The sequence below is a fragment of the Amphiprion ocellaris genome, chromosome 20 (assembly GCF_022539595.1).
Source record: "Amphiprion ocellaris isolate individual 3 ecotype Okinawa chromosome 20, ASM2253959v1, whole genome shotgun sequence".
In the NCBI taxonomy this organism is placed as follows: domain Eukaryota; kingdom Metazoa; phylum Chordata; class Actinopteri; family Pomacentridae; genus Amphiprion; species Amphiprion ocellaris.
Window position 1 is genome coordinate 18,668,785 of NC_072785.1, and position 20,601 is coordinate 18,689,385.

A 20,601-nucleotide genomic window follows, 5' to 3' on the forward strand; every position below is an offset into this window, starting at 1 on the left:
TTATGTATTGACCCCTTTTGTAATGTTGTACCACCTACTGTCAAGAGATGCCTGGCCTGTGCAGGCAGTTCCAGTGCTGGTAGGACTACACACCATCTACTACAAGTGACTGGGTACTGCAGTTTAGAACGACAGACTTCCTCTCAGCTCAAACAGTGGGCAGTGGGTTGCCTTCGATTTATTTTATTTATCATACATATTCTATTTATTATTCAACTGAATACTGTACCTGCAAAAGTAAGTAATGAAATACAATAGTCATAAAAAACACAAGATGAAAAACGAAGGTGGTGAAAATTCATATCTGCTATTCAAACTTCTACACACTCATGACACAAATTTCTCCTTAAGGAAATTCTAATTCTGGCGTTTACAACAATAACTGTACATTTATTATGAAGGATAAGGCAGTAAACAAACTTCTTAAATATTTTAGAAAGCACAAGATTATTTGTGTCAGTGGAGCTAGATACTGTTACAGTCAGTATCCACTAGGTGGCAGCGTGGTTCCACAGCAGATTCGCCAAAATAAAACGGCACCACCCTACCAGTCAAGAGACTACATCAGAGCACCACATCATTTTCAGACACAAAATATTTTATTTGAAGCACTTAGTCTTGACTGATATACATTATCCAACAGCTTATTTGCTAGCCCACTCCAAACACCACAGACAGGAAGCCGTCGCCTTGCATTGCATCACTTTGACCGTCCATCACAGCAGCAGATCCAAAATCCATACAAAAAAATTCACAAAAATACAGATGCCAGCCAGCGAAATATCAAAACCACATCCAGTTTGTCTGAGTCACAATGATTGCTCAGAGACACTTCTACAAACATTATCAAAAGCAATTTGTTCCAAGAATATATCAGCTTTAGCTTCCATACAAAACTCCCACTGTGTTATTGCAGCAGCAAACAAATACTGTAGAATGTCTAAAAGAAGGAAATTTTGAGTATAATTTGTATAAATGTGCACTGATGCAAGAAGAACATGGCTTATTAGTGTTGTATGAAGAGGATGTCTTTGACTGGACAATGCTGTGTCTATGTAGCATCTGATTTGACCTTTGACCTCAACAGGTGATGTAACCTGGTGGCAGGTGAAGCAGGATCTATAGCATGAAAAACATACAGGGAAATACAGATCAGAGTAGCAGCTATCTCCTAAACTTACCAGAAATTGCCTGCAATCAGCAAGCCTTTCTCGTACAAAAATAACTATTGCTTGAGATTTTACTTGCGGTGGCATAAGTGAAATGCTTTTCAGAAAGAACTTATTCCACAAATGATGTCAGTTCTGATCATCTTAATATAGCCTGACTGAATGGTTATCTTTGGCGATTGTGCTTATTGTAGGACCTGTCACATCCAAGAGTGCACTATACGCAAAATAGCATGTTCTGAATCTAAAAATATATGTACTTTATATACTTTTAACTATAATGTCTGATTTGTAATGCAATAATGTAAAGCTTTAGCTTGACTGAAGAGGTCCCCTGAAGCATGATAGGTACAATAAGCGCCTTAATATTTGTGTTTTCGAGGACGGACGTGATGGCTTGTTTTTACAGATCATAATATGACCTTGTTTGAGAGGGTTAATGAAAGGCAGTGCAGTATATGGTTAGAGAAATACTCTACTCCTTCCTGTCAGATTTCACACATTGTCACTAGAAAACAGCACAACATTACAGCAGATCCACCTGTATGTTCGGAATCATTTGCATAGAACCTGTGTTACTTCGTTCATAAAGCGCACTACAACTGCTTCCACGTCTCTAAATACAATTTTCAACAAAACACTTGCTTTTGTTACCAAAGTCACCAGTCAGCTAGTTAATATGTTCTAAATAATATCTATTCTAACTACAAAAGTGCACCAAACCAGAACTGAACACACAAAATTTCACTTTCATCATGTCATTATCTACAGTCACATACAAATATTGTTGCATTCATTCAGCATTACAAAATCTTTTTAAGGCTGAACCCTGTAGATGCATTATATTGCCATGCAAATACACACATTCCATTGCAAGCAGGCAATGAGACATTGAGATAGAAAGCTGACATTGAAGAGTGTACATAAGGGCTTCTGCTTATTGCAGTTTTTGTTGTGACATTTATTGTGTTACTCTGGAATCACGCTCTATGTAAGTTTTTCAGGCTTTTCAGGCAAAGTGAGAACAAAAGGGAAAAGAACGCCTTTCGCCTCCAGAGGTGCCCTCAGCGTCTCCTCAACAAAGTAGGCGTTCTCCTCCTCCACTATAAACTGAAGAGTCTGGCTTTTGTTCACACAATAGATGCAGTTTCCGATAACGGCACACCTGAAGGGTAAATGACTTCCAAGCCTCTGCGATGCACAGTCGTGCCACATTTTCACTATGGTGTTGTACTTGAAGACGTTGATTCCCTGTTCGCGGTTGACGTCAAAGCGGTAGATGAAGCTTTTCAGGGCCACCATGTCGGTGGACTTCTTCCTGCTGTTGTTGTAGGGACACTCCTGCCACTCGTCTCTCTTGGGGTCGTACTTGAGGAGACGGTAGAAAAGGGAGCCTCCTGAGACGTAAAGTTCTCCGCTGCAGGTGGTGGCTTCATGGGCCACTGCGAAGGCTCCCTTGGGCAAAGGGGCCACTGTTGTCCAGCGGTCCATTCGAGGGTCATATTTTTCCACTGTAAACAAACATTCCCCTCCGATGGCGTACAGGTAGCCATCCATAGATACAAGCTTTAGCTGGGCACGTGCCTGGTTCAAGGGTCTGACCTCAGCCCAGCGATTGGTTATGGGGTTGTAACAGAACACCTTGTCTGAAACTTTGCCCTTGTCCCCGTAGCCCTTAATCCCTCCTGCCACAAACAGGTAGTTATACATGGTGCAGATCCCACACCCTTTAGTGTTTATGTCCTCAGGCATCACAGTCAAAGGTCTCCAGTCATTTGCTGTTTCACTGAAGCTATAAATCATATGGTTTTCTTCCAAAGACCCCACCGACAACGGACTCTGTGGACGGCTACCACAGCGACTAGGTGGTCGACTTCCAACTCGATCAAACACATCATTGATCTCTGCGACCATCAGAGTCTTCCTGCCCTCCAGTCTCTTTTTCAGGATCAGATCCCTCTCAGATCCAGTCAGTCGCCCGTAGACAGCCGGGTCTTTGAGGATCCGGAGGAAGTTGTCGCTCATGAATCCATACGCCGTCTCCTTGAGTTCGCTCAGTCGCTGCTTTTTGGCGATGGTCAGAATCTCGTAGCAGTTCTCTGCAGTGACCTGCTCAGACATGGAGTCCATGGCTGCCTGGACGGCACAAGGGATCTGCAGGATTTTAGCCCCCGTGATGACATCCACAACATTGTCTTTGCTAACTTTGATCTGAGAGGTGTAAATATAGTCTATCAATGTGGACAAAGTTTTGTAACTCATGCCCTTCACTTTGAGGATGTTGCGTGACAGCCGTGCCTTGAAGTAGTCGCTCTTCTCTGCCAGGACAGACTTGTGAGCGTTGATCATCTGTCCGCCTACCTCAATGAGTAAATCCGGCTCTTTTTTGGACTGTGTTTTTTCAGCTTCCTGGCTGCTGTCCCTGCGCTCGAGGTTTGATTTTAGAACTGACCGATCAGTATCCTGTTTGGCTTGGCTAGGCAAGCATATGGAGGAATCTGCACTGTAAGACACTTTAGCTCTGGCGCCATTGTGGATCTCGCCGCTTGCACAATTTTGTTGCATGTGATTGGACACAGCAGCATGAGGAGGGTCAGCTGGGCTTCCCTTGTCCCTACAGAGGTGGTCATCTCTTGAGATGTAGGAGCTGTTACTTTTCTGATGATCCATGTGGTTATTCTCCATTATTCCTCCGTCCAACAGGTATTCCTTCTCGAACACTGAAGGAGGGCTGAAATCCGGGTCATCCTGCAGGAATCCCTGCACAAAACCTGGACATATATTCCTGTTTTTGTCAGCTAGTGTGACCAGGTCAGGGTTCGCTGTGTGGAGGATGGAATCGGCCTCCACGGTGACAGTCCCTCCTCCCTGTAGGTGGCCCTCGTTCATCTCAATGTGCTCACTGGCAATGGGAGACTGCGTCCTCGCCGATCATGCTGGGTGGCAAACTTCTCTTTTCACCTACATGAATTGAAAACAAGAAGGGAATTTAACCAACTGAGGAGGGAGACAGGTTTGAGCCTGCAAAGACTTCCTCATTCTCTAAGGGGCGCCCTTTCTCCAGTAACAAACATCTTGGAAACCCTGAAATTTGAAGGAAAAAAAAATCACTCTGGGCTGCCACTGCCAGTCATCCTGTGTAATCCAGCCCAGTGTGAACGTGTCATCATATCCAACACACTCATTGCTCTAACGTTTCATGTGCAACATCTGCAGCTTAACAAAGGACCTGCAGCTTCTTGTTTGACCTACTGCAATAATCACCCTGCCTGTCCTGTATATGTGGTAATCTGGAGACAATCAGAACGCATGCGCAAATGGTGTTACTCTGATGGAGGAATTAATCTCTAATATGACGGAGAAAAGGCGTTTGTAATTAGATCAAAAACTGCTGTCTGATGCGCCCCCTGGTAATGTCGATCAAATGATCAGAAACAGCTCATTCATTCAATTTAAGAGGAATCAGCAGAATTTGATCAAAATCTCAATTCAAAACATGGATTTCGGTCCATTTCCAGTATAATGTGACCTACCTGCGTTTCCTCGGTGTGATTTCACAGCTCGGCACCAGTGGTTTCCCTGCCAGTCTCTCCACAAAGCTCAGTTACGTAAGGCAGGCGCAGTCCTGACGAACCAGCCCGCCTGTGCTCCCCTGGATGACTTTACTTCAACCCCAGATGGTTCCTCTCATCCGTTCACGCGTTCATCCATCGACCCTCTATCACACTGTTCAGTCCGCTCTGAAATCTGCCGGGGTTCCGAGGTTGGAGGCGAGGCGTGGGGGACGATCAACCAGTCATTTCAGGTCGCACCTCCTTCAGATCTTGCTGAATAATTTCCTCCGGTGGAAGTGGGGGAGAGCTGCTGCGCACATCCAAGCGGCTTTTCCTCCTGTAAAACCCGGAGCTGTCCAGGAGACACTGGCTGCCGGAGCTGTCAGGACGCTGATTTTTGTTGTCTTTTTTACACTTGACAGGAGTGAGGCGTTATTATTTGATCTAGACCACGCCCTCTCCAGCCCCTATTAACCCTACACTCCACAGCACGAGGCTCCATCTGTTGTTGCGCGCAACGGATGCGACATTCCTTTACGCATCATCCCTGTCGTGGGTACCACCACTGAATTTATGGGGAATCCCTCAGTCCAACCCTGCTGACACACATGTATGCCAATCCTAAACCGAAAATGTCAAAAACCCAGTGCATTCAGTGCTTGCTGGTATAATAAATTGACACTGGTGCACATTAAAATGAAATGCCAGACAGTTAGTAAGCCCCCATAGGGATTTTATATTGCAGTAACACTACTTCAAAATCAATAAATGTTCCATTAGTACTCTGCACCTGTTTGTGCATGAGACAGCTGTGAGAGTAAAATCAATTTTGAGCTCTTCGGGTATCATTTATTATCTATTTTTTTCACTTTATGTACATGTATCGTTGTTGGGGAACTGTTTTCATGTTAGTAATTTTCAGGTCGCTCAGCATAATTATTGAAGAATTGCTTAAAAGGTCATAAAGGTTAAGGTGTGAGGCCAACCAGAGAAGATTGGTTTACACCCCTAAAAGGTTTTTGTCTTCAGAGAGATGGACTCAGCATTCTAACATGGCATGAAGCACCATAAATCACAACCTATTTACAACGAGCCAATACGAAAAGTTTGTGTTCACTATAAAAGCTGTCATTTATACTTCTTCTTTCATTCTCCATGTTGTGAGCAATAATACATTTACAAACAGCCTGGCAGTGTGTTTGTTAGCTCCTTCAAGGGTAGAACCTGGGGGCATAAAATATCCCTGATACAGCTCATGAGAATGAATGCAGAAGTGGCATGACTGCTCTCTTGCAATGTGTGAGCTTGTACTTAGTAAGTAGGTTTGACAATACTGTGGAAACAAGTCACATCTTCCTTTGGGCAACAATCCAGCTGTTCCTATCTGCGTTCAGTTAAAGATCAAGCATAAAGCAGCATTAAGCATATGCTACTTCAAGATTTAAAAAGGCATGAGAGGATCATACACTCAGCACATGACAAGGCCAAACCTCACAGGATAGCAGCAGCAGTAGAGGACTATTATGTCCAGGGTCCAGAACCTCTCCACCGTGGAGATGATGTGTCTTTAACAACTGGCCTTCAGATATAAAAATAGAGGGAAGCCACCGCAAGGGCATCAAACAACTATCAGCCCCGTAAAGATTAGAGGGCCTTCAGCTGGGAGCTTTTAATGTCAGATATTCTGAGAACAAAGACATGCTGAGGACTGATGCACGCACACAAAATGAGTGTCTCCATGGAAACATCAGGGTCAGAGGGAAAACAAGACTTCCAGATGCAGAGCTACGAGACACACTGATAACTGGGTTCCTTGGTTGGTACAATGGGACTGGCTGATTTCTGGCTTTTACCAGATCTGAGTTAAAAGAGTTCTACTGGTTTAAACTAGCATATTATATACTCCCAAAGACACATCTCATCAGATAATATTTGGGATCGACCCGGGGTGCCGAGGACTACAGCGTGGGAACAGCTCCAACCTGGAATTATCTTGTCTGCTGCTGTTAGAACTGATAGTGAAACATGGTTGTGCAACAGTGGTCGTGGGTGTTTAGAGAGAAAATGCCGTGACCCTCTCTGTTCGGCAGTAGGAGAAATCCCGGAAGAGATGTATCAGGCTCAGTTCCTGCGGCCCCTCAGGCACATTGCTAGTCCCAGCATGTACTGATGGCTGCACACAATCACCGTGGAGTAAAGGTTAGAACGAACCAACAAAAAGAGGCACACTGACACTGTTGACGCCTTCGTCTATCTCCAAACACCCCTGGGTTATTTTCAATAATGTAAGACATAAAAAGTTACAAATCAACTCCTTTGTATTATTTTGTTTGGCTGGAAACTTGCCCAAACTAATTACAGATAATAAGTTTACAATAAGTTAGTACTGGAGTGACAAATGCTTACTAAAGGTCACAGAACTGCCTCCAAGCTTTGAAATTTAACTTCAAATGAAGAACACAGCATTGCTCAATAAAACATTGTTTTATGGATTTGTTAATATACATAAGTACATATAAAGTGTGACAAAAGTAGAAATCTTTTTATCTTTTTTGAAAATATCCTTATGTGAAAAACAAAGCTGCATTAGGGCAAAAAAAAAATCTCTGGGTCTTGACAAGTCTTTCCTCCGTTAATGAACATAAACCTGGCCAGCCAGGGACTCTCATCAAACCTTCTCAAACTATTTCAGTCATCAGTACTTCACTTTTTTTTAAAAAAAATCCCTTTTTTTTGTAGAATAGTTGGAGCACCGGAGAAGCTGGTCCAGTTCCATATAAACACATAACCTCTGTATGACTCTAAAAATAATGCACATGTAATTCTGAGTTGTGGGATTTTACATTGACAACTCTGGCCTTGATAGATGATCAAGAATCTGTAAAAAAGCTATCCCTAAAATGCCTTTCATTTCCTCACTTCCTTTCAACACTGATTTAAATACTGCAGTCCTATACAGTCAAAGTGTGTAGCACAAACACTGGACAGTAATGAAATGTATTAGACAAACTACAGGACAACATCCAACAGAAATTAGAGACCTTTCAGTGTTTGCAAACATCCTTAATGTGTACAACATGCCTGCTGACTGGTGTGTTGTTCACACCGTCACCCATCATGATAGAGTGGTTTTATTTATCATTTGTTCTTTATGGTAGGGGCATCCTGGGAATACTACGGAGTGCTTGATGGAGTTCTAGTTTAAATAAGACATTTAATTGTTTTGATTGATGCCAAATGTCTGGTCAAGTGTTCAAAACAGATCTTCTTGTGAGGGTCGTACGCATCACTTCTGATTTAACCTGAAAAATTGAAAAGGATAAGAGGTAAGATTCAAATCTACACAGTACACGTTCTACTGATGATTCATACGATGTGTTTTCTTACCTACCAATGTGGTGCTGCTGTCACATGTTCAGTAATGGGATCTGCCAGATCATGATGGTGGAGGTGTTGTCCTCATGGCGAGACTGTTTGGTCTTTTTGTTCACCCTGCGGTGGCCCAAACCTCCGGACACCACCAGTAGAGAGCTGACATCCACCTTGCTGGAGCGGCGGCCCTTCTGGTGATGGGCTGGGTCATGAAGCATGTCGTACAGGGCCCCGTCCTCAGGACCGTGCTCCAGGGAACCCTGGGATGGAGCTAGGGAGCCGCAGGACGAGGAGGACATGGAGTCCTGGAGAGCCATGGTGGTGCAGCCTGCCTCTCCCAGCCACACGCCTCGCCCCTGGGGGGGAGTCAGAGCTGAATCTGAGGGAGGCTGGGTGTTCTCCAAATCACGAGACTCTGCTGGCTGCAGGGAGGAAGGAGGAGCGGAGGATGGCAGGCCAGACGGCCGATTACACACTGCAGCAGCCACAGTGAGGAACCTGACTGGCCCGTTGTGAGCATGTAATGACACCATACCCCGACCTAGGAACAGACACAAACATTCATCCAGGATATCTGACACACTTTACTGTACATGTCCTGTATGTCACCAGTATACATAGAGGACTGAAGCAGAGGGGTAAATAGCAAGCTACAGAGGGTGATGACGCTACCCTTTCATAATTCTGCCTACTAAGCTCTTGATTGAATTTCTCGAAACTGCAGAAACAGCAGTAAGTGAGCACAAAACCTGTGCAGTGTTCCCTTGTCAGCTCCATGATTAGATGACTGCTCTGTATGTACAGCTGCTGAAACTATTTCATTTTGTTATGTTACATTATACACACTACTTAAGCAATCATTTAAGTCATTTGTAAAGCAGAAAATGTCAAGCATTTCTTTGCTTCAGCTTCTATGGTGACCTGTTTTTGCTGCTTTTCTCTTTTTATATGATTGCAATTGAACATATTTGAGTTTGGACACAGGCTTGGTTGAAACCTGAAAATGTCTTTTTGTTCCATAGGAAATTTTCTTGCTGCCTTTTGTGTACACATACTTTTATGTCTGGAATACATTCACATTTCAGTGTTACCTGTTACTTTAGGGATGCCCTGCAGTCTGGGGACAGAGAGAGCCACAGTTACTCCCAAGTTGGTCCCTACCAGTAGTAGACCATGGCAAACCAGCAGACTGCTCACTGACACTCGCTGGTTCCCTACAGAAAAACACAAACAAAACATTGATTTAGTTTTACATGAATTGAAATGCTTTCTGCAGCATATCCATTGATATTCATATATGAAGAGGCACAGCTAGGCAAACACGTCCTCCCACACACGAGAGTCTCCTAGAAATCAGTAAAGCGCACAGTCAATGGGTCACTTCAGCAGGCTGGAATACAGTGTAGTGTGCAGGAGGGAGGGAGTTGTATCGTTTTAGTATGTGGCGGCATTTCTGCAACCACAGTGTTCAACGCTTATTTGTCTCCAGGGCAACGTAAAGAGGAGCCTAGATAAAAGCAGCTCTTTTCAAGTGTCTGAACACAGAAAAATGCACCATTATAGTCCGCTTCGAGTCAAACAAACAAACACAAAAGTGTTATGCAACAGAATGAGTGAAGCGTAATGCTGTAATTAAGGAAGGGGCTCTGCCTCTATTCAGAAAGCTTATGGCAATTACAACAGGACAATCTGACCTGACCTTTTCTTTCCGTCCTAGTCAGAAAAATCCATGTGAAGCCACTTCGGACTGTAAAAGCAGGGATTGTTAAGTTAACGGCACCTTTCAGCAAGAATAGCCACAAAGCAGGCTTTCTGACAGTCGGTGTAAAGTCATCTATTATGTGGAGTTTGGCACTCGTTTCGAGCCGTCCCAACACGGCAGCTTTGTCAGGAATTAGCTATGCAACAAATGGTATCTACTCAGACATTTTTATCATATTTTTTATGACTGTAATAAGAATCTGGGGTTTTTGTAAAAACAGTCTTTTCAGTCCTGCTATGTGGGAGGCGAGACTGTCATGAGTCATTACTGCTGCAACAGCTTGACTTGAATTTCCTCCCTCAAAGTAATCCTCTTGGGCTTTAAGAAAAATTACTGCCAGTCTATCTGCCTGACCCCCTCACTAGAGCTGACCCCTCGCATGGGGCACACACACGCCATACTGCCACACTTCCTGGAATTCTGCCAGATAGACAGGTAGGTACAGTTGAAGGCAGGCAGGGCCCTGCGTCTTGCTCACATGTGCTTCCAATGAGGGTCCAGAGTAAGTAGAAACATACAGACTGCTGGTCAGGGGCCTTGCTCAACTTCCTCCTTTCATAATATTTGGAGTTCCCCACCCAGAGGGTGAACTAAAATAAACCCGGATTGAGCGTCAACATGACCTGGCTCCAGCCCTGATCCTACTCCAGAGCACCTCTTTGATCTGCACTTAGTCCTGACAACCAACAGCAGGAGGGAGGAGTAAATCCCAAACATTACAAAAATACACCATATCAGCTATTCAGTCAGTCTAGAAATAGCTACCATCAGCACATTATGAATAATGGTGGTGCCAGTCATTGTAGCTGGAAGCTATACCCTCCTCCTATATTATTCCTGCTGTAAACTAATGGAAGTTGTGGATTTCAACACACACCAGGATGCCCATACTAACTCTAGCTAATTACACTGAAACACAAAGTACAGCTGAGGTTGATGAGAATATGCTTAGTTTTGCAGTTATCTGAACATAACCAATGGATGGTGGATCATTTGAAATTTTCCACTTATGGTGACACTAAATGAAAAATCAGACAAGGTTTCAACTACATAACATGGCAATATAATCATTAGTTAATATTTTGTTCTGGGCGGCAAACTAAGTGGCTAAGAGACATTATATACACTATTGCTGCTAGAATGGCAAAAAAAATGACTGCAAATCATTTCTTATTAGCAGCTCAGCCAGAAACTATACACGTATTTCAGACTGTAGCAGTGGCATATCTGACTGTTCATCAGAAATCAACTCTCAGTTTCAATCTACCATCTTACTAAGGAGAAGAACAGATGGATTTCTAAGCAGAGCTGCTTCACATTGCTATCTAGTCCTATCTTGTCCACCTGAGCCTCATATCTCCGTGGGAGTGGATGTTTATTCACTAATAAGTGTGTTATCCATGTTTGGAGGTGTGTAACAATGGTGTCACACTAACAAAGAAGAACTGAAGGTGTTATTTACTAACCCCCTGATGTTTGTCTCCCATTAGGCCATGCATGGCTGCCTATTTAGGTCACAGAGCAGCACACAAAGGCAGGCTAGACCCTCAGCACAGCAGCCTGCCAGCCACCAACCTCTGAGACACTATCACTGTATACTATGGTTTGATTGTGGTCTAATGTCTTCTGAAACTTTATAAAATGATTATTCCTGTTTTATTTATAGTATTTAATCCATGATTTGCGTGACAGCCATCATACTTTCTTCAAAAGATAGTCAGCAGCACCACATTTCCCCCTACAGAGCTTTAATGAAATAAATTCATAACAGAATACAGAGATCCATCTGAATTTCTTAAGTTGAAGTAGTAGGATTTAACTTCACAATATGGAAATGATCACCTGCTATCAACTACTAACAGCTCTAAATTACTCCAAATTTCTTTAATAAACACTAGTTATGTTACAGTGTAAATGATTGCTATTATGGCATATTAGCCGGACGTGCGTTCAGCGCTTGGATAAGGAACTCCTGTCTACAAAGAAGGGAGTTGGCAGAATTGCTCCAACATGCATGAACATGAGAAGGATTACCCCACCTCCAGCATGTCCTGCATTCAACACTGCACCATTGATAGAGGCATTCAGACTAAAGACAACGCCCTGTACCTCTTTCTCTTGTGTTGGTATTATTCACTGGATCAATCCTGACTGTTCTGTAGACAAGCCAAAATTGAGTTAGGATCTTGCATAATGCAATAATATCTACTTCCTGGATCAGTATAATGTCATTTCTGGTCCTTCTCTGATACACTGATATTATTACACTGTCTCAGTAAATAAACATTGATGGAGCACAGTGGTGCAGATGAAAGACCCATCACTCTGTGCCCCTAACACATCGATTGCAGGCAGTCCCTCCTGTCCAAACATTTCGGCCGGCAGTTCCAATTACACCACAGTTTGTGCAGAAACAGCACATTTTTTGGGCACATTCTGCTCAGCGGCAGCAACCAGCAGTGATAAACGCCGTGGTTGAACTCTGTGGCAAAGTACAGACGATAACAAATGACAAAACGAGTAGCAGACAAGTGGACCTCACACAACAACGTAACCTTGTTGGAGATTACAGACAAAACGAAAACTTTTGATTTCCATGCTGACCCACACTCCGGTCTCTCAATACTGTTATCAGAGGAGCCTTTTAATGGCATTGCCCAGAGGATGAAAGCTTTCAAGTGAGTTGCTTTGTCCCAGAACCAGCTTCCTCTGCGGTTGCATGGATTCTATTAGCAAATACGGGTAGTGAGGTCCCTAAGCAGCCGGCTTTATCATTCACATCTGCCTGACGAAAAGTGCTTCCACTTGTAACTCTAAACACTGGATATCAGAGAATATGAATACTCCAAGTAGTTGGGCATCTCTTGCATTTTTTACTTGCAATTAGGGATTTCCTCGAGGAAACTTGGGTTTGCAAATTCACTGTACAACCACTGTCCATAAATATGCTTTCTGTACAGTTCTTTGTTGGTTGTGTTTTAGCCTTTACAGCACTAGAGTTTGTCTTCATAGCTGCTCCAACAACCAAATGATATTTAAAACAATCCCTCAGTAGTTTACGACACGTGATCTGGTGATTGAGAACTAAAGAAACCCCTTGAATGAGAGGTGAATTATCTTCAAGGACCAAAAAGAGAAGTCCAGTCGATTTCTCCTCAAGGACTAGGTTTATCATGACCTAAGAGACTGAGAATCTAGTCAGACTGATGATTCTACCAATTACTAAATGCTGTTATGAGTGAGAGAAAAGCCAGATGAAAGGAGTTACCATGATGTAGCAGATTTTGCAAGATCACACTTCTCTTTTGTCATGTTGTATCTAAATACTTCTGATGCCTTTTTGAAAATTATTATTACCTTGTGGCAAGAATAGAAAAAAACATCACAAGACTAAATCTGCACACAATCAGGCAGAGCTGGGCTGATAATAGCACTGCTAATGATGCTGAGGATGATATAGGGCAGAGGAAAATGCAGGCTTGTCGTGAAGTGCAGACGATAATACACATACGGAATGAACCACAGCTGTCATCAAAAAACAAAACTCAAATTGATACATCTTTTAAGTACCAAAATACAATAAAATCTAGCTTCAAGAGGAAGGCAACAAGTCAAATGTTAAAAAAAAAAGATTACAAAGAGTGTTTCAGGAAAGGCATGCCACCCCACAACAATCTGCATTACTCAGCATTCAGGAATAAGAGAATGAAAGCAGCTATTATTGGACCGTACAAATCCCAACTTCATACCAACAGAAGTAATCTCTCCCACAACAGCAGTTTCAATCAGGCTGTGTGTTTTTGGGTCATGCTGATATAATGCAGCAGATTACAAGATTCCAGACAGGAGGTCACTCCGATGACTTCGGCCTGGGACTACTGTCAGTCATTTGATTTAACCTTTTCATCCTCAGCAGCAATGCTGAGCTTAAACAGAAATGGCAGGAAACTGCCCTGGTTTCACAACCAAGCGCTAGACACCAAATACAATATTATCCACTGTAATGACAACCATTGCCATAGCAACAAAACCATTCATAATGCTTAAGAACACGTCTACAAGCTCAAGCTGCGCTGGGTATGATGCAAACTGAAAGCTCTGCATACACTCTATGTTTCACTTCTGTATTCTTTTTCAAAGCCCTTAAAACAAACATTTGCTCTTCCACAATAAAACCCATCTGGATTCTAATAATCTATGAGCCATGGCTCATTTGTCTTGCTTCTGACACTGTACTGCCAATATCTCTGCCTGTTAATGGCAGGTTTACATCTGCAGTGCCTTACACAATCTGATACCAAAGGTGAGCCATTATTGTGGAATGATGTAAGTGAAGTAAATTGCTCTTCAAAGTCAAGACAAACCTCTGCTCTCATCACAATTACTGCACTCACTAGTAATACACTATTTTATTGCAGGTCTGTTGAAGGAAAACTGAACCCTCTGATACTCCTACATTGTCATTTGTGTTTAATCTGTTTTCCTCACTGAATTCAAGGTTATTTAGGTTAACCCAAATTACAAAGAGTTTTTGACTTAACAATTGTGGATTCTATCAGTGCAGCTAACTTTGCTTTTCTTATTTGTCCACAGCTAACATGTGTTCCAACTTAACATTCTGATTGATTAAGATTACTTGTAAGCGAAAAAAAAAAAACCTGCTGTTTGTGCTTTTTAGGTGATTCACATTTTTATATACTAATGACATCCAATACAAGTGCTGATCTCTGGCACCACTGCCACTTACTGTATGGCTGATAAATGCTATTGTATTGTACACTGATCTGAACACGCTCAACCAGTAGCTCAGCTGCTAATATTTCTCACATTTCAATGTGGTGTCATAATTCTTTTTGTTTATGATTAGTCAGTTATTACTAGGATGAGCCTTTATTTGTTGTTCCAAGTGTTCAGATTTAGGTTGGATTTTCTGTTTAGACATATCACAAAGCTGCGTTCAAATCGACTTGGCAAGGTCAAAACTTTTTTACACAACACTGTGAACAGAGACAAAATGAGAAACTCCTTGTTCATTGTTTAGACTAAGGAGCTGTTGAAAAGAGGACTAAAGCGTGACAAACCTGCCATAACAAACACTGTCTGGATGAGCACCTACACTAAAGTCAGCTAATAACTGACAGGCACAGGAAGCACTGAAAATGTGAGTTAATGGGACCTGTATGACAGAAGAATGCAGGGCGGTGTTGAAATAACTACATTTGACTAGATCACAAGATCAGACATCAAAAGAGAGACTAACCATACTTTGCTGTTCTTTGTCGGGCAGTTTGACACTCTCAAAGTGTTTTTGTCAGGCGTACAGATCACATTACTCAGTGACACTGAAGGGCAAGGGAGGAAAACAGAGAGGTTGTGGTTGGTGAAATGGCAAACGTGGTAAACCACCAGGATCACCATGACTGAATTTTGAAGCAGAAGACTTGTGGACAGAGGCAAGACTTCTAAAAGGTGACAAAAGCCTCTGAATACTACTGTACTTTCTGGACTATAAGCCACTACTTTTTTCTCATGCTTTGAACCCTGTGGCTTATACAACGATGCGGCTAATGTATAGATTTTTATGGGCGAGCTTCATGCCGTCAATACATTTAGTCTCGTCACATCAGAATGAAATTACTGAAGAGGTCACAGTGGAACAATGAAACTGTTTGAATTAAATCAAACACACTCACACTAAATTCTTCAAATCAGTCATTTTGCGCTTCATGCACACACCGTCATCATGGAAAACACACGAAGAAATGCATATGATGCAGCTTTTAAGGTAAAGGTAATCGATTTGCCTGTCACAGAAGGAAATAGAGCTGCTGCTCGTAAGCTTGGCATCAATGAATCCATGGTGAGACGTTGGAGTCGGCAGCGTGAACTGACTCAATGCGTTTTACTGCTGTGTTACTGCTGTGTTACAGGCACTGTTTGGAAATAAGCATTTATTTAATTAAAAGTTAAAAAAAATCTTTCTGTGTAAATATCTCATGTTACAACACGGACACCTGTGGCTTATAGTCAGGTGCAGCTAATATATGTACAAAACTTTCTTTCTTCTTAAATTTAGTGGGTGCGGCTTATATTCAGGTATGCTCAATAATCTGGAAATTACAGTACATACAATAACCTTCTATTTGTTATTGTGTAGATTAAACTGCAAAAAAGATTCAAAAAGATTGTTTATTTTGAATCTCCTAAAAGATAGAGAAGTATTGAAGCAGCAGCAGTTTAAACAGGCAGATCCAAGAATGTCAATGTTGCCTCCTGTGGGAAAGGAAAGTAATAGATGTAGGAATTTTGACCTGAATGTAATGAGTGCTATATTTTACATTTTACATCAGCTGCTGTTCTGGACACTCTGGAGGGGGACTGAAGACCCTAACTCAATTTTATTTTTTTATTTTTTATTGTCTAAAATATGAAAAAATGTTGGCAATGGGAAGTGGAGACCAAATTTTGAAGATTGAGAAACGGTTTAAGAAAGCAATTTATCACTGTAGGTCGACTGCCTTTGATGCTGTACGATTAACTGGTGTGTTTCACTAAAATCATTTAATCAGGTGACTATTTCTCCAAATAATTCATACTCGGGCTCACTGTCTGATCAAAAAAAGTGTCTGAAGAAGAGTAAAGTCATGCTGAATTCCAAGATATCTAAAAATGTAAATTGAATACATTTACATACTTTTTATTTAAATTTTCAAGCCCTCTTGTTAAATGTTTAACAGTCATTGGAATTTAAAAGACTCCTATTTCGCCAGTCAGAAAAATATAATATTATCTTACCAGGCAGTATATTATGGACAGGTGTGGCAATATTTATGTCCTGCAGATGTTCTAAGGTCTCGGTGTGGAAGAGGCGCAGCGTGGAACCAGAGCTGAAGGCGATCCAGATACCAACACCGGCCACGACCATGTGGGACACCACCATGCCCTCCTCCTGGTGGGCATCCAGCTGCCTCTAGATGAAGGAGACAAGACAAGATGACAAGACTTAGACATTATCCACTGCAGAATCACATCAAATGAACACTGAGAGGAATATCTGTGCCGGAGTCATTCATTATTAGGAATGCAACCCATATATCATGAAGTAAAAATCACAAGTTCTACAGTGCCAGTTAGCCTGAAAAAGATCAACGATGTGAGAGTGAACATGATATATCAGCATAGTCTGCATGATTTAAACATCAAATATACAGATGCACATGTATGCATATAGATATTAAGAAATGCAGTTCTAATATAGCAGCTTCTTTAATTGTATTTATTTGGAATTGGTTAGGATTTAGAGCGAAATCTGTAGCATTGCTCTGGCATCCTGTTAAACCCAACTTAAACTATTGTTTGCAGGCTACATTTAGACTGTCGCGTGTTGGCTATGTGTGACAACAAACTACAGCGACTCCCCCAGTCAACCCACAGAGTCTGTCTCAGTGTGTTTAGACTGCAGCAGCCCATGCGTTGCTAGTGGTTGCTATGTCTGGACTCTCTGATTACACCTTAGAACAGAATTAAAACTCCCAACAGACAACCCAATATATGATACAAAGTTTTTCATCCCAATGAATAAAACAGGTGTATTAAAGTGTGATATTTCAATCATACATAGAATTGGTTTATTCATCTAAAATCACATTATATATGTATTGATTTCTTTTACTCTGATTTGTTCTTTCATACATTAGGTTGAACAAGTGCAGTTTTAACTATCTGAAAAGTATGAAAAGAAAACAGACCTATACTGCAGGCTCTCTCTTCATCCCCACATATTGCCTAGCATGTAGGTGGAGTTATATTTAGCGAAGAGGAGTCCATTCACAAGTGTTTCAGTATGAGTCTTGGATATAACATAGTGAGGAGAAAGCATGAAATGTAAATGTAATACCCTGCATTTTGGTTATTTCCACACATTTACCCTTCGTAATTTAGATTTTATTCAACACCTTTGTTTTTTTTTAAATGTTCAGTTTCTTTGTATCTAGCTCACCTCTTCCTCCCCTCTACTTCAGTGTTCCTCTCTGGCTGACTGACAGTCACCTCTCTGAACTAACTGTAAGTCCTTAGTGAGGAAAAGAGAGCGAGACAGGCAGGTTGTCCAACATAATGAGCTTAATGAGGCTAAACAGATTATTAGTGAGTGCATGTCAGAGGAACGTTACTATTCCTGGACCCATGGCAGGTGCTTGCATTCCCCTAACCAGGCCACACACACACATGGATATGCCGTTTATATTTCAGGATATGGAAAGAGAAACAATGGGAAGGAAAATAAAGAATCGTAGCCTGATTGCAGTCCTTTCTTCTTTTTGCGACCACATTTTACACTGAGAAACCTTTCCGACTCTGATGGTCCACACTCAAGAGATCAAGTCACAAAACCAGCTCTCAATCCAGTCTGTTATTTCCTGCGTCCCCTGTGGTGATGTGTCATTTCTCATCTTTGGTCTTTTTAAAAAAAAACAAACAAAAAAAACAACTTACATCACTTACTTGCTTAGTGTGGATGCGGTCTTTCTTGCTCATCTAACCACACTCATGCCTTAAAGAAAATAAAACTGCCTCCCTAAACTTGCTCTTATTTATTTTCCTAGTCTGACCTACTCTTAAGAATTACTCAGATTTCCCACAAACATCATAGAAAAATGTGAAAATGATTATCCTTGTTTAAATTATTATTATCATTTTTAGAAATTATCCTTATCTGCTGGGACAGATACACAAATAGGCGCATACTGACGGTTATCTACTCCTCACAAGATTTATCTGATAAACTGCTCTGTTCATGCTGTGGAGGGGGTATGTAATAGTAGCCTAACAGCATCAGAGCTAGGTTACCTCTACGCAGTGTGTGTGGGTGCTGATGATGAAGACTTGTCCGCCTGATGAAGCCCAGAGGTGCTCCTCCACAGCCAGCATAGCCTTGACAGGGAGGACTCCAAGCTTCACTAACTTGGGCTTCTCAGAGTTCCACAAACCATCTGTGAGAACAAACACAACGCTGGAAGTTTAGCAAACAGAACATATAATACTTTTATCACAAATTTAAAACATGTATAAAATACAGTTTATTATGTATGCAAACTGTAAGAGTGAGTGTAGGTTCAACACAACATATGAGAATTATAATACTAAAATCTAATAAAATTTCAGTAAAGATGTATATGATTAAACAGAAGCTACAACAAACCTGTCTCCGTGTTTATTTATCTTTACTAGTATCATTGCATTCTAATCTGGAGCACAAACCTGTTGAAGTTATTCGTTTAATGGTTTACACTGTACGTAAACAACACAGCAATTGTTCCATCTGTCTTAAAATGTCGCCTGTAAAGGTCATCTGCATTTATAACTCTGCTAATACTGGACGAGTGGCCATTGATGGTTTCCACAGCCTTCACTCTGAATATAGATGGGCTGTGAGGCATTAGTCAGAGCCGAGCTGTATCCCACACACACCTCCTACACACTCTGTTCTACATGTGCCTGGGCACCTACAGTGCCAGCTCCACTGCAGCGAAACACCCCCTGCAGTATCTTTATAACTATCAACACATTACACTTCTGCAAACCATTATATTTATGTAAGTGTTAAGAATTCAATTGCTGTGGCCATTAAATGAGAGGAGGTATGCGTGTTTTTTTGGACTGAAAAGGTTGGAGCATTTGCAGAAAGACAGGAATGCACAAACTGTGACAAAAAACTATAGCGCTCAGTTAAGTTAAAATGAGGTGATGAATTTAAAGTTTCATGTAAACAACAGGAATCAACTTGACACAGTTGAATCCAGAATGTCTGCTGCCCTACGGGAACAGAGTTGAATACAAAGTACATTTCATCCAGACCCACATTCCCTTAACTAATCTAGGCCAGGAAGTGAATGAGGCCTCACCAATAATGTTTGTTTAATGGAAGGCACAAAGGCAGCTATTGAAGGGAGAGGTGCCACGCTGGGAGAGATGTTCTTTCAGATGGACAGTAATGACTAGGGAAGGAAGGGAAATCTCCTTCTAAAGGAGCTAGGTGATATTAGCATTCCAGCAATGAAATGTGTATATTATTGTAGTAATCACACCGGGTAGGTGAGTGTAGGAGAAAAAAGGGAAATGGAAAAAGGAGCAGTAGAGAAAAAAGAAGACAGGAGTGCCAACTTGCAGGCTTATGTAAGTCCTCTCTGCTGAAGTGTGTCTGCCCACATCTCTCTCTCCTTAAACTGTAGCATTCCTTCATGCTAGTAACAGCTGCAACAAAGTGTATTTATGTGCACAAACCAAAAAAATATAACCAGATATTGAATCCAATTAAACACTAATTTTTCTTATTTTGACAAGTCGACAACAAACACATTACGTGTGTTACTCGAGAAAAAAAAACTGATGATTCAGGACGGCTAAATAGAGGAGAATGGAGTTCATGCTCTCATTGTCTGACTATGACGTGTGACCTTTGCCGAATCATTGCCTCCCTCTTCCTCCATCTCTCAAACACTCAGTCACAAAGGAAAAAGCAACCATGGCAGAACGAGGCTGACTGGCCAGTTCCACAAGCATTGCATCAACAACAGAGTAGTATTTCTAAGCAGTTACTCAGCACTTAAGACATTAAAGACGAAGCAACATTTCCATTTGCTCAGTTGTTTTTGATATCTTGGTATTACACATTTAAGGGTCCCCTTTGATCAGCTGGCAGTTTAACAAGAATGAAAATAAGCTGATCATTTCTCTGCTGTTCTCT

At 41.6% G+C, this 20,601-nt stretch overlaps 2 protein-coding genes across 4 annotated transcripts in view; both read right to left on the bottom strand.

Annotated features, from left to right (window-relative positions):
- Positions 1-577: 577 nt before the first annotated feature.
- LOC111569658 (kelch repeat and BTB domain-containing protein 11) lies at positions 578-5,237 on the bottom strand. The gene is made up of 2 exons (XM_023271922.3): positions 4,703-5,237; positions 578-4,130 (listed from the first exon to the last, which is right to left on the bottom strand). The coding sequence occupies exon 2, from the start codon at positions 4,056-4,058 to the stop codon at positions 2,157-2,159; it is 1,902 nt and encodes a 633-aa protein (XP_023127690.2). The 5' UTR covers positions 4,059-4,130; positions 4,703-5,237; the 3' UTR covers positions 578-2,156.
- A 1,951-nt stretch (positions 5,238-7,188) lies between these two features.
- Positions 7,189-20,601, bottom strand: part of arhgef10 (Rho guanine nucleotide exchange factor (GEF) 10) — a 50,901-nt gene continuing 37,488 nt past the window's right edge. For 2 of the 3 annotated variants that reach the window (XM_023271881.3, XM_023271879.3), the window contains 5 exons: positions 18,705-18,847; positions 16,653-16,827; positions 9,187-9,309; positions 8,115-8,636; positions 7,189-8,025 (listed from right to left, as the gene is read on the bottom strand). In XM_023271881.3, the coding sequence (XP_023127649.2) occupies positions 8,131-8,636; positions 9,187-9,309; positions 16,653-16,827; positions 18,705-18,847 (947 nt within the window). In that variant the 3' untranslated portion in view covers positions 7,189-8,025; positions 8,115-8,130. Of the gene's footprint in view, positions 8,026-8,110; positions 8,637-9,186; positions 9,310-16,652; positions 16,828-18,704; positions 18,848-20,601 lie in introns of all 3 variants that reach the window. The other variant, XM_023271880.3, reaches the window with a different exon arrangement.